Source organism: Juglans regia, chromosome 8 (assembly GCF_001411555.2).
Source record: "Juglans regia cultivar Chandler chromosome 8, Walnut 2.0, whole genome shotgun sequence".
NCBI lineage: Eukaryota > Viridiplantae > Streptophyta > Magnoliopsida > Fagales > Juglandaceae > Juglans > Juglans regia.
Genome location: NC_049908.1, coordinates 14,752,065 through 14,770,811, shown reverse-complemented (window position 1 = coordinate 14,770,811; position 18,747 = coordinate 14,752,065). Strand labels below are relative to the sequence as shown.

The 18,747-nt window shown below is 37.9% G+C and overlaps 1 protein-coding gene across 1 annotated transcript; it reads left to right on the top strand.

The window, feature by feature from the left end:
* Positions 1–2,763: 2,763 nt before the first annotated feature.
* On the top strand, positions 2,764–4,501 carry LOC108989219 (NF-kappa-B-activating protein). Its single transcript, XM_018962756.1, has one exon. The coding sequence runs from the start codon at positions 2,799–2,801 to the stop codon at positions 4,287–4,289; it is 1,491 nt and encodes a 496-aa protein (XP_018818301.1). The 5' UTR covers positions 2,764–2,798; the 3' UTR covers positions 4,290–4,501.
* The last annotated feature ends 14,246 nt before the right edge of the window (positions 4,502–18,747 follow it).

The following is an 18,747-nucleotide window of genomic DNA, read 5'->3' as shown; positions in this document are numbered from 1 at the left end:
GGGAGAAGACAAATCCCGTGTACATCACCGAGAGCACAAGTGGGGAATCTTAACATGGAGCAGCAGCAAAGGTGCTCGACCTCTGCAATGCCCATATATTTGGTTACTTGAGAAACACAAAGTGCTTGAACCTCTCTGTTTTTAGGAATTTCTCAGGGCACCATATCATATGTATTTGTCGACTGAGAACCCTTGCAGTCGTTAACCCTTCCAAGCTTCATCTTCTGAGTTGGTCGTCGACGAACCTGGACACCGTGCCATGATGGGTCTGTGCTGATGACTCTAAAGAGAGGGAGAGACGATCGAGGCTGAAGAGAGGGAGAAAACGACTCAACTTTTGCCTTAGGGTTTTGGCCAGAGAGAACAAGGGAGAGACCAAGGAAATCACTGGAGGCGGAGATGAAAAATGTTTCGGTGACCTAATGTAATTTTCCTTAAATAGTGCGGTCATGGGTAACCGCATGGCCAAATCGGATCCATGTCCGGATTCGGGCGGTTACAATTTATTTTAACCGCCTAATAACACCGGATATCCGGTTTTCGGACCAGACCGAATAAAAATCCGGTCCGGATGCACAGTCTTAAGTCATGGCCTTTGCCCCACTTAAATTCACCACTGCCTAACTCATTACAGAAAAAGGTACAAGATTATATTACCTCTAGCCTGTATCACTTTAAGAAAAATGTTTATTTATAACGAATTATTAATCATAAAAATAGTTATTTGTGATGAAAATATACTCATTTTTATAGAAAATAATTGACAGCAAATAAGTAATTTTTTATAGTCATTAACTTGACTTAATGCAACTTCAATCGATCCCAATTTAAGTTTCAATGTCAGTTATATCGAGTGCTCATTTGAATTGGTTTTTGTTAAGTTTTGTTATAAATGAGTATTTTATAACAACGTGCGTTACTATCATGCCATTTTCTTAAATTTCGTTTAACTATAAATTGCACTTGAGATTAACTTTCAAGTATTACTTTTACTTAATAATTATATAGATGGACTTTTAAATATAATTTTCTGTTGATAATTATTTTATATGCAATTCTTTTGCAACCAAACAATGAAACAATATAGGTTACATTGTTTTATTTCGATTGTTTTTCACTCTAAACTCATATAAATGAAGTATTTTATGAAAGGGATGGGTGGAGAGGGAGTCTACTATGAAAATGACAGAGATAGATAGTTTAGTATTGTAACAAAATATAAGGGCTATTATAGTGACTTTGATGAGTATTTTATTAGCTCTCATTCCATTAGCCCTTATTCCTTCTAATTTTTGAGAAAATGCAAAATTCAGATTCTGAGATAAGGGGAAAGAATGATTTTTTGCTTCCCCACATTTAGGGGTGAGTAACAACTTAATCGGAGTTTAAATCCGAACTCCAACTCTAACTTGTGTAGGCTTCGATCCGACTCTGATTCCGACTTAGACTTGTTACAGCGGAGTCAGATTTGAACTTTTAGCTTTGGATTTTTTTGTTTTTTTCAGTTTCATATTTAGCCCATTTTAAAAAAAAAAGTTTTTTCTTGGCTTTCAAATTTTAGTTTTTCCAAAACTTTAAGAACTAAAACTAAATCATTTACTGCTAATTTACTTCTATACTAATATTTAACTTATTTTTATACTAGACGTATAGTATAGTGTGCAATTACATGTTATTATACTATAGTAATACATATTATTTTTAGTGTCTAATTACATGTCATTATACTATGTTATTATATTATACTAATGTCTACTTATTTACATATTTTTCTACACTAGACTTATTTTTAGTGTCTAATTACATTGCCATTATATTTTAGTACATTAGTATTATGTGTTATTAGCTAATTATACTAGACTTATTAGCTATTTCTATACTAGTGTCTGATTTATTTCCATACAAGATTTATACTATAGTGTTTAATTACGTGTTATTATACTTTAGTAAATTAGTATGTGTTATTAACTTATTATACTAGACTTATTTAAATATTTGTATCTAACTTACTTCTATACTTGAATATGTATGGTAATAATACTATAATGTACTGATATATATTAAACTATCATTAGTCTATTTATATTATAGTATAAGTATATTATTTATAATAATTTATTCATACTAGTATATTATTGAATTTAATTATAGAAGTTCTAGTTATATATACTTATATACTAGTATATATGATGAATATATAGATAAATACATATTTTTATAACATCTGTACAATATCGAAGTTGGATTTAGAGGGCAAAGTCAGAGTTGGTCCAACAACACCTCCGACTCCAACTAAAAAATTTAAAAAAAAAAATCCAATTCCGATTCCCTTTCTTTGAAATCAAACCAGATTCTAATTTTTGTATTTTTGCTCAATCCTACCCCCATTTCTTATTTAAACTTCCAAACAAGGAAATATACATTTCATCCCTCCTAATTAGACTCTCAAATAAGGAAAAAAGTGAAATCTCCTAAGAAGTTTTTTTTCCATTTCATTCCATTATATCTTCCCAAAAAAGCCGTAAAATTTTAAATTAAGTTCTGATTTGCATTGATTCACACCTTACGTAATTGAAAATGGGATGGAAATGAACAAGAAAGATAAGTACTACATAAAGGACCTAAATGTGAGGCCTGAGGCCCAATAAATGAAACATTAGGCTCATGGAAACCACTTCGAATAGACGGGCCGGCCCCGGCGCAAGTAAAAATCCACATGGAATCAGCATATAAAAGGCACTGCAGCGATCCATTCTCAAGCTCTCTTACCAACTTACCCGTTTCAGCTTACAACACCAATGGGAAGGCCATCGTCTACGATCGAAATCCCCGAGAAACGACACCGTTCCGACCGCTACACGCCGGATGACTCCGACACCTCCCTCGGCTACAGCCGACGCCGGGGCCGCCGAAGCCCCAGTTACGACGCCTATGACCGCTACGATGACCATCGCCGCAGACACTCGAATTCGCCCGTAAGAATTTCGAGTCCAAACCCTAGACGAAGCCCTAGGCCTGACAAAGCCCTAGACAACGACGCTTTGCCTAAACGATTCGGCCGCGGAGACGTAGACTACAAGGGCCGGGCGTACCTCGACCGCGATTACCGAAATGGGAAGCGGTCCGATTCGGAGTCCGACGAGGAATTGAAGGGCCTGAGCTATGAAGAGTACCGGAGGCTGAAGAGGCAGAAGATGAGGAAGACGCTGAAGTGTTGTATTTGGAACGTGACGCCGAGTCCGCCTAGAAACCAGAACGATGAATTTGAGGTGGAGAAAGCCGAGGAGATCTCGGACAAGTATGGAGATGGTAGCGAGGAGAAGAGCGATTCGAGCTTGGAAAAGAAAGAGAAAGTAAAAGAAAAGGAGAGTAATCGGAAAAGGATATCTAACTCCGACTCGGAAAAATCGGAGAGGGACTCTGAGTCCGATGATTCGAGGTCGAGGAGAAAGCGGAACGGTTCGATTTCTAAGCGTAGAAATAGAAAATACGAATCGGACGAGAGCGAGGGAGATAGCGATGGTGAATCGGATGAATCTGAGGGAGTCCGAAAGCGGAGAAAGAAATCAAGTAAAAGGAGTAAGAGAAGTAGCAGGAGGCACAAGGGTAGCAACAGAAGTAGCAGGAGTAGAAGAAGAAGAAAACGGAGCAGATATAGCAGCGATTCAGACGAAAGTGACGACTCTGATGCCAGTGATCGAGAAAGGTCAAAGAAGCAGAATCGCTCTTCCAGCGAGAATTCGGGTTCTGAGGTAGAAGAACACGCTAAGGCGAAGGTGGATGAGGCAACGATGGTTGAAATCGATGCGGAGGCATTGAGGTTTAAGGAAATGATTGACGCGCAGAAGAAGCTACCGGCTTTGGATAACGAACCGGTGGTTGGGCCAATGCCTTTACCGAGAGCTGAAGGGCATATTAGTTATGGTGGTGCACTTAGACCCGGTGAGGGTGATGCCATTGCACAGTATGTGCAGCAAGGGAAGCGTATCCCGCGTAGAGGTGAAGTGGGTCTATCAGCAGAGGAGATTCAGAAGTTTGAGGGTCTTGGGTATGTCATGAGTGGTAGCAGGCACCAGAGGATGAATGCCATTCGTATTAGGAAGGAAAACCAAGTTTATAGTGCCGAGGACAAGAGGGCGTTGGCCATGTTTAACTACGAAGAGAAGGCGAAGCGTGAACACAAGGTTATGGCCGATTTACAGCGGTTAGTGCAGCGCCACATTGGGCAGGATGTTGGTCCGACTCATGATCCCTTTGGTGGAAAGGCCTCAGATGATCCTGATGCTTGATTTTGCGTTTGTGATTGGTACCCAAACTATTTTTCTCGCAGTTACTTATTTATATTTTCTTATGATATTTTTCATACGCTTTGAATGTCATTTTGCTAAATGATCCTGGTCTAATCACATGAATGTCATCTTGTAAACCATATATTTGTTTTCTTGAGAGAGAGAGATAGAGTATGTTCCTGCAATTATGCATTCGACGGCATGATTCTTAAGTCCTTCCATTATGAATTGTGAAAGTACGTAGGATCAAAATCTGGAATTAACTTTGGTTGGTGTGGAAAGAGAGAGACAGAATATGTTCCAGCAATTATGCATTCGATGGCATGAACTAATTACTTCATTAATCCGTCCATTATGAATCTCTTGTGAAATTACGTAGGATCAAAATCTGGAATTAACTTTGGTTGGTGAAATGCAGGAAATTTTAATTAAATGGATCAAAATAATTTAGAAATTTCCCTGTTGCTGTTGTTTAGTATTTTGGAATAATATATTGTGTCTAACTTGTAAGATCCTCCTTTTTGTAGAGATTAGCGACTTAAGTCGTTAGAATAAATGATTGATTTTCAATATCAAGTGTTAAAATGGGTTGAAACTTGCATGACGTGAGCTGAGGAATTTGATCCATCTTTAGCATGTAAGTTATGTAGAAATGTGTTTCCCAAGGCCATATAAGACCTTACGTCATTTTTTATATGACATGCATACTTTATTATATATGAAATGCAGAAATCTCTGGTTGCACACCATTTCATTTCTTGATTGAGATTCATTCAGTATGTAGCTTTGAGTAGTTTGGAATCTTATTAAAATGTTGGTTCTCTGAACTGGGCACAAGATGCTTGGAAGTGTGAAAAGTGAACATTTCTTCGACATCCAAAAGAAAATCCATACAGAAGTTACCGGTAGAATGGATCTAGGCTCGAATTACTTATCTGTTAAATTGTCTTTTATTCTTGTATCAGTGGAATTAAGGACTTTTGGTTTGATGGATATACATATCTTCAGGGGCTTTAGAGCAACGTTTTGCTTATTAGAGTAAGGGTGGTTGTTTGCCCAAGTTTGTCACATATACTCCTTGTGTATTTGGGCTTTGCATATTCTTATGAATAAAATACCTTGATTACTGATAAAAAAAAAAAAAAAAGAGTAAGGGTGGTTGTTTGCGTTATTAGAAACAGTGGCTTGCGGTAGCAGTTGATCTGGCCAATGTGATCAATCAACTGTTTTTTTTTTTTTTAAATGGGTGGTAGGCATTCATTCCCATAATTGAACTTTTACCTATATAGTTATTGAGTTATGAAGAAAATTAAAATGGCATGAAGATTTTATGTCAATTGAGGTATTTGGAATTCAGAGGATAGATGGCTTGAAGAGTTTTATGTTGGAACGGTTCATTAGCAACCTCCACTGAAACACTACAATTCTCCTTTAAAATTACAGACCATCTGGTGATACCACCATATGATTGTTGATAGACATCAAACTAACTCTGGAAACTCTCTTCCCACTTGCTTGCAAAATTCTGTCTACCAAGAAGCTCTAGAAACATTAATCTCTTTCCACTTGCTTGCGAAATTCCTTCTTGGTGATTTCCAGATGGTTTAACCGTCGGTATCCTATGATAAACTTCATTAGATATAAGATGGAAACATCCCACACCTGGGAGGCATTCTCCTGTTAAAACTATTTAGAATGTGAACAACTTCCAACACTTTGCTAGAAATTGTGCTGCTGTCTTGTAGAATTCTGTACTATACCCAAAATTGTGTATATGACGGTGATGAATGGGATAGTGCATAGCATGGAAGCGAGAAGGCAATCCCTAGTTGTAACTTGACTAGTTTTTTATTTTTAGTAGGGACCCATGTGAATTGTTTTTTAATCATTTCGAATGGTATTAGAACCAAATACATCAAGAAGTGTGAGGCTTGAGCCGTGCCAACTGTGTGATAGAATTGCCCAATGAGAAACCTGCGTTCTATTAAGGATCTGCTAGAGGTTTTTTCTTTTACAGTTTTAAATCAACGTACAATTTCAAACCATTTTAATTAGTTTGTCTACCTTCTATTAAGGATCTTACGTGTTCGTATGCAGAAACTTTCTTCGTCAACAATGTTATGGCTAATTTCTATCTGCTTACATTTAAGAATTGAGTCAGTGAGTCGGTGAATCGGTTCTAGTCGCGAAACCTCTGAACTTGGACTTGGTAACATTGTAATCTAATCCAATTCCTTTCCCATGCAGAGAAATGTTTGTTTGTGTGCTTTTAAACTTTGTGTTTCTCTTTCAGTTTGAAATTGTTTCTCATGATCTCTATTGGTGCTTGAAAGTATTGGTGCGGTGCTCCTGTTTCTTAGGACAATCTCCAAGCCTGGATCATTGCCTCTTTTAGAAGATGAGGGAGTGACGAGAGAAGACCCATTCCATGGAACTATTACCAAAATGTTGTTTCATGATCTAGTTTTGAGTCATGAATCTTTGTTTAAGTATTCAGTTCTACCAAATCTTCATAACCAAGGCCATAAAATAGATGTGAGAATTAGTTAGTTACATATTCAAGAGTCATCATATTTGCATTGCAAACCATCTGCTTGGTTACAGTAAAAAAAACAAAAACAAAACCATATGCTTGGTGAATTAGATTAACAATACTAGGGGTGTACATCCGGATCCGGATCCGGATATCCGGCCACAACCGGATCCGGATCCGGATTTAAAAAACCGGGTGGTTATCCGCCCGGATTAATCCGGATTTAATCCGGGCGGATATCCGGGTTAAATCCGGATATCCGGGTTAAATTCGGAAATCCGGATAATAACCGGATTTAATTCGGGTTTTTTTTTTTTTTTTTTTAAGACATTTATAGCAGGTTTTTTTAAAACAAATTCTGATACCATGCTTAATGTAGACCTTAAATACATATTACAGATCTTAGTTATCAATACTAAGTTTTTCTGCTACTTGGGCATGTGAACATGCATTGACCTTCACATTATTGCTGAAGAATAGTTACAAAAGAGAAGAATATTGTTGAAGGCAAGTAACTACAACCTAACTTAGAAGAGAGACATAGCAAATATAAGAAAGGAGATCACTCCAAGGAAGCCAAATATATAACAATCTATGGTCGGCGGCTTCTCTTTGGTGGGCAATTTTGATCACTGTTTGTGAATACAAGCCTTCTCTTACTGCCAGCAGCAAGGATGGAAGAAGAATTCTCAGTGGAATCGATAGAGCTTGAATGCATTGATGATAAATTCGGGGAATATACAGACTTGGGTGTCGTAACTTCTCAATATACTCATCTTGAGGATGGCACCCTGCTAATCCACGTTTATAAAGAGTACATGATTCATAAGCAACAAAGACCAACAAACAATTAAAAACTGCATAACTAAATGAAACCAGCCACTTCAGGGGCTAAACAGAAAGAAAAGACTAGTAAATTTAGTTATACATACCTAGCAGGACCGTCCTCGGCTACAATAGGCCTCCTCTTTTTGAGCTTCTTGGCAGCTTAGCCTGGACTAAACCAACATCACCAAGCTCACCAAAACTGCTCTCCATGGTCAACCACTCCTCTAACAGCATTGCTCTCTCTTCTTTTAGCTCAGGTGCAGATGTTCTTAAGTAGTTGATAGCTTTCTCAAAAACCCCTGATTCATTTGGGGGAAGGGGATGGAAGAAAATAAAATTTTAATGTTTGTTTTATTTGGTAATAATTGAGAAAACTAAACAATAGGATTTTGCGAGAAATTGCCTACTTCTAGCATGCTGAATGCATTGTTTCTTTTGTTCATAGCGATTTTCTTGGATGCTATCTTCTGCCAAATCCAAGTCCCCAGCATCCTCCTCCATAGCAGATGCCTCAAATTTTGCATAGCTTATCCACACCTTTAGGTGCTTTGTTCTGTCTAGAAGTCTCTCATAGAGCTCTCTGGTCCTTTCGAACTCACCCTCAGATATTTCAAAATCAATATGCGTCTGTCATGAAATGAATCAACATATTATTACCCATAATCTCAAAAGCAAGATTACCAAAAAGCATTAAAATTTTCTTAAAATCAAGTTAATCTTCTATATTAGAGATCAAAAGAGCGTTCACCACATCCAGAGAAAATTGTTATATCAAATGGAAAAACAATTGTTATATTAAATTGTTTCACAGAATTAGTACAATAAAAACAAAACGTCTATCAATGTTTAAACTTGACCATTATGGTACTAGCAGTCTAGCACACCCTTGTCCTTTTGTGAAGTTTTGGAATTACCTTTGGGTGTTAAGCCGTCAGTGAGACAATTGCTACTTAAATTCAACCTCTCCAAGTTTTCTAACGCCGATAATTCTGCACAAAATAAAACATAGAAAACAAAACAGGATGATGCAAGGAAACAAGTTCTTATAAAATGACAAATTAGGAAAGTTCTTTCCTTAAATGACAGAAACTACCTAGAAATTTATAAGGAAACAACCTTTAAAAAGCCTGCCAACCAATGCTCCTAAGTCTTGAAACCAACCCAACTCTGCAAGCCTGGTTCCCATCTAAGTTTACTCAACTCAGAGATGATAGTCAGCAAAGCAAGAGTAGGCAGCAGCAAAGCAAAATGGCTAATACCTAACTTCTTTCTTTTGGAAAAAAGACACAAATATTAATACAAAGAACTAAGAAACTCATGATCTATTTAAATTAAAAATGGCATGGTTCCGATAACTTACTGCATAAGGAGAGTTTTCAATGCATAGGGTGGGAGTCAATATGCTTAAGTTGTTGAAGTTGAAGGAAGAGGGTTACCTTAAGCAGAAAAAAATGTAAAGGTATAAGTTAAATGGATAAATTAATAATAAAAAATCAAACTCAACAAATAAAAGTGTTTACCTTCGATGTCAACGCGTTCTACATGCTCCTCGACCTCCCAAGAACTAAGCGGTTCACAAGTCAACCAATTTTGCGTGCAAATTAGTGATTGGACAGTCTCCGGAGCTAATGAGCTTCGATATGGATCTATTACACGTCCACCGGTACTGAATGCGGACTCGGATGCGATGGTGGAAATAGGGATGCCCAATACATCACGTGCGATCTCCGCAAGGATGGGATATCTAAATGAGTTCTTTTTCCACCAATCCAAAATATTAAACTCGGGTATTTTTGGTTCAATCACATCTGACAAATACCTATCCATGTCCGAGCTAAGTACTGAACTATTTTGCTTCTCAAGATATTGCTCTATAGCTGTATCAAAATCTTCACAATCCAGGTCATCAACAATAATGCTTGAGGAACTTCTATGGGCCATATTTGATCTTCCACTACCTAGCCCATAAAACTCATGGTATTGCTCAATCAAACGATTCATGAGCAATCTTACTTTGGCCTCAATTCTATCTCCGCATTCATCCCCTTTGCACCTTTTTAACCAATATGACAAGGCTGTAATCTTATATCTAGGGTCAAGGACAAAAGTTACATAAACAATCATGTTCATCCTATCTGTTTTCCCCCAATATTTATCAAACTTAAGTTTCATAGTAGAAGCCATCTTCATCAACATATCATCCTCACTCTGACCCATGTTGTTCAAAGTGTTCTCAATTGTACAAATTTGTTGAAACAACATATTAGAGGTCACATACAATGAGCCAGAGATTTTCAAAGTGGCATCATAAAAAACTTTTAGAAACTTAATAAAAATACGAGCCATTTGCCAATCTTCAAACGGAGGCGCCAAAAGTTGTGACTCCTTCACTCCCATTAGTACGAAAGCTCTTTTGTATTTTTCAGCAATACTAAGCATTAGGTATGTTGAGTTCCATCTAGTAGGAACATCTAGACACACAATTTTTCCACACATAATATTCAGCTCGTTTGCACACGTTTTAAACATATCAAGCCTAGTCTGTGAGGACCTCACAAATCTAATTGCTTCTCTAATCTTATTTACAGCATCATGAATAATTTTTAAACCATCACATACAATGAGGTTTAAAATATGTGCAGCACATCGCACATGTATGAACTCACCTCCCAAAATTGTGAACTCATTATCTCTTATGTTCCTCCTCACATGATCAATAGCAACATCATTGGAGGAGGCATTATCCATGGTGATCGTACAAATGCGGTTAATCTCCCAATCCGCCAAACAAGACTCTAACATCCAAGTAATTGTCTCACCCCTATGATTAGGAATCTTGAAAAACATTATAATTTTCTTGTGTAATACCCAACTTTGATCAATATAATGGCATGTAACACAAATGTAATTCTTGTTTTGCACCGATGTCCATATATCGGTAGTCAAACAAACTCTTTGACTACTCAACAATGCCTTCAACTTTTGCTTCTCCTCCTTGTATAAACTAATACACTCTTTTTGGAAGGTGGTTCCGGATGGCAAAGTGTGTCTAGGCTCTAAATAACCCAAAAGTTTAACAAATGCCGGATGCTCTATAACCTTGAATGGCAATTCACACTGAATAAACAAATTGGAAATCATCGCCTTTAATTTTTCACGATCATATTGTCCTAACACTTGAGGACTAGATCCTTTACCATCCATCCTAACTCCAGTGTGTGATGGTGATTTATCCTTTCCAAGATTTTTATTCTCTCTAATGGGAGAGTTCGGACAAGAATATCTTAAATGGTGTGACATTGATGAAGTACCATTTTTATAATGGCATCCATAAATCTTAAAGCAATAATTGCATTGAGCTTTGGGTGCAATGGGATCAATAGGTTCAACTCTTGTAAAATGATCCCATACAAGAGATTGGTTCGTAGCCTTCTTGGCTCTTTTTGACTTTGGGGGGAGAGATTGTGTGGGGTTTTGGGTATTCATAGAGGAAGGCACTAAAGGACTAGTGTTTTCCTCCATGTCCAATGAAATAGGCGCTGATCCACCAACACTACTATTAAAACTACCTTCCATCTGTTTTAAACATAAAAAATAATGTATATACTTTAGCAAATATAATAAGAACCAACAATGACAGCAAATATCAAACAAGCTTGGCCAATTAGATCATTCTTAGGTAACAAAACAGACAAAACCAACAATGACAGTATATATACAGGTTAGTTGGCTGTACATACGTATTCCAGCCATGTAAGGTATGGAACAGTGAGGTGTAAGCTATTTTGGTGCTCTCTTTCCTCTCATATATGGTGCAGATTATATATGAGAGGAAAGAGAGCACCATTTTTCTGATAAGGTTAGCTGTATCTTAGACGAAACAAGCAACATAAAATAAATCAGCCCATTTCTATTGACTTTCGGGACAGAATCCAATGCACCATTGAATGGGGAGGCAAAATCTTAGATCGTGGAATGCCACTTGATTTTAAGAGATGTACATAATAAATTAATTTTTTTAAGAATGGTCAGTAGACCTCGCGAACCTACAATTTATGTCAATGATTGGAGGCTGCAAGCTGAAAAGGACAAGATATAAATAAGAGGAAAAGCAGCTAGAAAGGGTTGGGAGATAGAGCAAGGAGAGAGACTTGGATTCAAGGAAATGCAAGAGGTAGAAGCAAAGGAGATTTTACTTTCAGGCAATAGGGACCTCAACTTTATCTTCCCCAACCTCTCGTCCTCTATTTACCACGGTAAAAGAAAGCATAACGAGGCAATGAAAATTTCAAGGTCTAAATAAACACACTGAACTAAACAACAATCCACCTAGCACCACTATAAATCATGCAACCATACATCCAACCTTGACAACCAAAAAAAAAAAAAAAACGCATCAACAATCTACAAATTGATTCCACTTGGGAGTGTTAAAGATATACTTCACATAACAGAGACTCTGAGGAACTATTGGTGCATGATGGAACTGCTTTAATTAAAGCTTATTCGAGTTGATCTAGGTTTAACTTCCACTATTTATATATATCTATATATATATATATATATATATATACACACACACCAACTCGATCGATTAGCATTGTTAATTAAAGCTGAAATTAAGTAGTATGGATCAAGCAATTTTCCCACTTGGTGGTAACACATGTTGAGTGACCTAAGCTTGCTAATATGGATCAAATCATGGTAATGATTGTTTTTAGTGGGCTATACAAATACTTAATATATAGCAAAAGCATTTCAAAGGTGCATCAATGGCAAAAGTATAATGGAGATCATGAAAATGGGTCATTTTCTTTTGAAAATGATCTTCCCATTTCTTTGTTTTGTCCTACAAATTTGTTGAATACTCTTTGACCCTTTGAAAACCCTAACAGAAACTAAAAGTAGCTTTTACTTCTTTCCCCACCACCTTGAGAGCAAATAAAAAGACAAAAAATGTTGATAATTTTCAATCACAGTACTACTTGTTCATTTTTTTATTTTTATTTTTTTTTATGAAAAATATAAAGGAATATTAAAGTAGTGATGAAAGCTGCTAAGTGAAGGAGTACTAAAGGGTTCTTCCATCTTTATCGATCCCAAGCATGCAACAAGATAAACAAAGATAACCCAGCATGAAAATGGCATAATGCAGCATGAAAATGGCATGCAGCATGCTTAATTCCTTGCTTAATCCAGCAATAAGAATGAAAATGAGAGGTAGAAGAACAAAGATAACCCAAAACAAAGAATAAAAAAAATCCACTAATAAGATATCGAAATAAGCTTACAGAGCAAAGGAAAATACCTTAAGAGCTTCGAAGTTTCTATTTCCGTGTTTCGATGAGGTCAAAAAACTTGAGAGAGAACAGAGCCTTGAGAGAGAAGGCCAGAAGGGGTTCGGGAATTGGAAAGATTTGAGAGAGAAGGCCAGAAGGGATTCGAGAAGACGAGAGAGCTGCAAGTTTGCAAAGGACTTCGAGACCGAGAGAGAAGCGGATTCGAGAAACGTCGAGACGAGAAAGCTGCTAAGGGTAAGTGCAAACCCTAATCGATGCGAGAACGCCGTGAAGAAGAAACTGAAATTGGGCGGATTTTTCGTTTTAAAGGACCCGGTTATCCGTAACCGGGTCACATAACCAGATCCGGAACCGGATCCGGAACTTTATTAACCGCCCGGGTGTAATCCGGGCGGATAACCGCCCGGATGCACCCGGGTTTCCCGGTTCCGGACCGGACCAGGAAAAAATCCGGTCCGGATGCACACCCTTAAACAATACCAATGGTCCCACTGCATAAGAACACTTTCGACGTTGCACAAAACAGGCTACTCCTAGTAGAAGTGTAGAAATTATTTCAAGTCTTTCCGTGAGAAGGGCTCGACCTAATTTCATACGTATTCTACCAAAGGGCATATAATTTATACTCTTAAACAATGAATATAATGACTAGATTTATTTTCTCAACTCTAATATTGCTTAAGTTTCAGGCAACTTATACTTGCATAGAGGGCCGCCGCGGGGGGGTGTGGGGGCGGGCAGGGGGGTTTGTCCCAACGCCAGACATAAATAAATATAAGGATCTTTCTATAATAAATTAGACTTTCTAAAAACTAATTTGTCCCACGTTGGCAGATCAGTATAGACGAGATTTTGAATTGAAATCATTGGTTGGACTAATCTAAGGAAAATGCTTTGTAGACCCCCCCATTTTTTTTTTTTTTGAGAGGCTTTGTACTTTGTAGACCCATTTGTAGAGCCAGAAAGCATACCCAAAAAAGGTACCGATTAGTTTTTTCTTTTCTTTTCTTTTTATTTTTTTTTATGTGTGTTTTGTTTTTAGTATTTTTTTAATACTTACACATGCTTTAAAACAAAAAACAAAAACAACATTCGGTACATTTTTTGGTACGCTTTGTCGGTGTTCCTAGCCGGAGTCCTAATCGAATAGTCTATTAGAGACATTCTTGTGAAAGAGCAATAAGTGGGATATACAAATGTGTCATTGGAAGGGCTTTAATACCACCATAAGGGCTCGCGTGATGCTATCATGGGCTAGGATCATAGTGGCTAGACGAATCACTCCACTCAAGGCTCAAATCCATTTGGCCCGGCAGGGCCCATACCAGTTTGTTAAGAACATGAACACTCGTCCAATTATCCTGGGACGGTTGAGATGTTTACTCATTCAAAGTGAGTAAGTAGTCTGAATGTTTCCGTGTTTAAATTTTAAATAGTAGGCAAAACAGTTAGTCTGGATGATTCTAAGAAGTCAAAATCTCTATTTAAATAATCCAGGTACGCCAATGAGCTTTCTAGAATATCTTGGCTCTAAGAATACTCTTATCACTACTGACTTAGGTATTGGAGGCACCCCATGAAGCACCCTAACCACCTTGCTCTTTGGTTGTAGGAGATTAGGAGTACGTAGCAGTGAAGCACGTCCTTAACAGTCATCATTATTGTCTCCTTTTGCACAGGAACGACACATTATGGGACACAGAGTTGAGTAAGGAGGAGGGCCGCCTACAATCATACTATTGAGAGTAACCTCGAGGATAGAGCAAGGTTGAGAAAGTTTCAAGGTTTCAACCTCTTAAATAAGAAGTTTCGGTCTCGAAGATAATATATATCAACCACTTGACGTCCATATATGATGTATCCAGCACAGTTTTTTCCCATATTTTTTTGTTTACTTTACTAGTTGTTGTACCATTATAAACATTACTGTTACTCTTGCTACTGTCGAAGTAAATCTGACTCTTTTTCTGTTCCCGCCTACATATATGGATATTTGAAGAAGTGAATATCTTTCTTAATAATTGTAATTGGGACACAAGCAGTCTCAATACAACTCATAAGATTACGGGCAAAGTGGGTCACCCGCACTTGTCGAGACGATGGCAGGCAAGTCGCCCACCCCACGATAGCTGTAGGCGGGTATATTAAATTTATATACTTAAGTGAGTGGATTCTGGGCAGGGGTACCCAGCCACTTAGATTTTGACTGCCCGCACACTTAATTATATAAAGTAAAACATCCTAACATTTTTCCTCACTTTTGTTCCTTTCTCTAGCACCGCATGGCCCTTTCTCTTCTTTTATTTTCTTCTTCTTATTCTTCTCCACCTACACCTCCTTCTCTTCTTCTCTACTGCACACCATGACCAAGTCATGCTGTGGGTGTGCGCTGACTCACAATTCTTGCTCTATGGAAATGGGTAGACCCATGTTCAAATATATTTTTTTGATTTAAGACTTTTTTTGCTTGTATCTATATCTTCTTTAGATCTATGGATTTATCTTTGGGTTTCTTTATTTATTTATGTATCTATGAACTTGGGATATGTTGGTTTAGGGTTTTTTTTTTTTTTTTTTAAGTTTGGATTGCAATGACTGGACGGTGTCCTAGAAGATCCACCCACTCGTTCGGAGGGGATGAAAGGCTATGGTGGAATAGTGGGGCTGGGGTTGAAGATGGCCACCGTGCTAGGTGTTGAAGATAACACAGCCTTGTTCTCTGGAGATAATTATGACAGACATCAAGGAGAGAATCAAGGCTAATATCAAGGAAGCTAAGGCTGATATCAAGGAAGCTATTTACGGCAATGTACAGAGCCATAGATGCAGGATCTGATTTATTCTAATTATAGAATGTATATTCATCTTTCCTTGTATAGCATGTTCATCTTTAATAGTCTGTAACGTTTACATTCTTGTAAAGTTTCTATATAATGAAATCTCCTACGCCATATGCAATTTGCTGTGGTTTTCTATTACTGCTTAAAACTCTTACATGGTATCAGAAAGCCCTATAGGATTAATCTCCAATCGATCCTATGGCCTCAAACAATTCTTCTTCTACCCTCTCCTTCAACACCATGGTTCACATGGTTACAATAAAATTATCATCAACAAATTTTCTGCTTTGGCGCAGTCAAGTTGTACCCCTGCTGCAATGCCAAAAAATCTATGGTTATGTTGATGGCTCGACCTCAATGCCTTCCGCTACCACTGATCTCACAGCCATTAATATTTGGAAGCAAAATGATCAACTTGTCATGAGTCTTCTTCTTTCCTCTCTCACGGAGGAAGCATTATCTGTAGTCATTGGACTCACGACATCAAAAGATGTCTGGACTGCCCTTGAAACTGCTTTCAGCCATAAGTCCAAGGTTCGTGAGCTTCAAATCAAGGATGAACTTCATCTCATGAAGCGTGGCTCTCGCAGTGTTTCAAAATACTCTCGAGTATTCAAATCTCATTGTGATCAACTATCGGCAATGGGACGACCAGTTGAAGATACTGACAAAGTTCACTGGTATTTACATGGTCTAGGCCATGAATTCTCAACTTTCTCCACTACTCAACTCTCTTTAACTCCAATTCCGAGTTTCAAAGATGTTGTTCCTAAGGCTGAAAGCTTTGACCTTTTTTCCAAGTCCATCGACAACAATGCAGGTGCCTCTGCTTATGTTGCTAATGCCTCATCTGCAAATCAAAATGCAAAGTCTAATAATTATCAACAGAAATATAAGGGAGGCCAATCCAAGGGAGGAAATCGTGGCAAACAACATTATAAACGTCCTCCTTGATGTCAGATATGCCGTGAAGAAGGCCACTATGCCACAAACTGCAAACTCAGATATACAAAAAATGATGCACATCTTGCTGAAGCACTAGCAAATTTCACGATTAGCAATGACACTGCTGACTGGTATACTGATACAGGAGCATCGGCACACATGACCTCAGATGTGTCTCAACTTGATAAGGTGGAACCTTACACTGGTACGGACAGAGTTATTGTTGGTAATGGATCATCTCTACCCATTACACATATGGGTTCATGCTCTCCTACTCCTTCTCTTACATTAAATGATGTTCTAGTTGTGCCAAATTTAACCAAAAATCTGTTATCTGTCAGTAAGCTTACAAATGATTTTCCTTTCTCTGTTTCCTTTACTGACAATACTTTTATCATACAGAATCTTCAAATTCGAAAGGTGGTGGCAAGTGGTAATTGAGTAGATGGCCTCTATGTACTGAAGCGTGGACACCATGTTTTCTCTTCTGTTGTTGCCAAACAGAATCTTTGTAATTCCTTTGATACTTGGCATACTCGTTTGGGCCATGTGTCATCAAAAATAATTTCCATGCTTAATAAAAAAGGTCTTTTGTCTCTTACCTCTATATTGCAAATCCTTCTTTATGTGTTAGCTGTCAAAAGGCTAAAAGCCATAAACTTCCATTTCAAGCAAGTGAAAGTCGCTCCAAGAATATCTTAGGACTCATCCATTGCGACTTATGGGGTCCGGCACCTATAAATTCAATCTCAGGATATCGGTATAATACAATTTTTATCGATGATCACTCGCGCTTCACTTGGTTCTATCCATTAAAGCACAAAGCTGATTTTTATCAAACCTTCAAAAAATTTCAAACCTTGGTTGAAAATCAGTTCTCGACAAAAATAAAAAAATTCCAAAGTGATGGGGGAGGTGAATTCAAAAGTATCATTTTTCAGTCTCACTTGATTCAATGTGGCATTCATCATCAAATTTCTTGTCCATATAAACCATCTCAAAATGGTAGAGCCGAGAGGAAACATAGGCACCTCACTGAAACAGGCCTCACAATGCTTTTTCATGCTAATGTTCCTCTTCATTTTTGGGTTGAAGCTTTTAGTACAGTCGTGTACACCATTAATCGCTTGCCCACACCGGTCTTGAATGAGATCTCTCCATTTGAAATTCTGTATGGTAAGTCCCCTACTTATGCCATGTTTCACACCTTTGGTTGCCTGTGCTTTCCATATTTGCGTGACTATGCTAAACATAAATTTGAGCCAAGAAGTCTTCCTTGCATCTTTCTCGGATACAATTCTTCCTATAAAGGATTTCAATGCTTAGATCCTAAAACACATCGAGTTTTTATAACCAGGCATGCACGATTTGATGAGACAACATTTCCATTTTCATCTTCTAATATGCAGCCCTCTCAAGCACCTCTCAGATTTCATTTCTTTTCATGATACCTGCACATCAAATTCTTCCTTGCCTTCTACTAATCCTTCTGCAGGTTCCCAACCATTACCACAAGAAACTGTGTCTCGGCCATGTAAATCATGTGCCTTGGAGTTGGACAGTTCTCGAGTCTCATCAATGCCTCTGCCCTCTATCAGTAATCCAGCAACTCAGCCTGTATCAGATATGCAGCCTCCACCAATTTCGAGTGCTTCACATCAGAATTCTCATCCTATGACAACTCGTGGCAAAGCTGGTATATCAAAGTCAAAACATTACAATTATGTTTGTCAAGTTCCATCTTCTCCTTTACTCTCATCTCTACTCGTAGTGAAGGAACCAAAAGAATTTAAAAGTGCTACTAAGACTCCAGAATGGCTCGCTGCAATGAATGATGAAATTCATGCTCTCAAGCTCAATCAAACATGGGAACTAGTTCAAAGACCACCTGCCAAAAATGTAGTTGGGTCAAAATGGGTCTTTCGCACCAAATATCATTTAGATGGAACTATTGATAGACTCAAAGCTCGCCTTGTTGCTAAAGGCTATACTCGACACTATGGACTTGATTT

What these genes read in the sequence shown, in the direction of transcription:
- LOC108989219 (XM_018962756.1), top strand. Translation starts at nt 2,799, where the DNA reads ATGGGAAGGCCATCGTCTACGATCGAAATCCCCGAGAAACGACACCGT.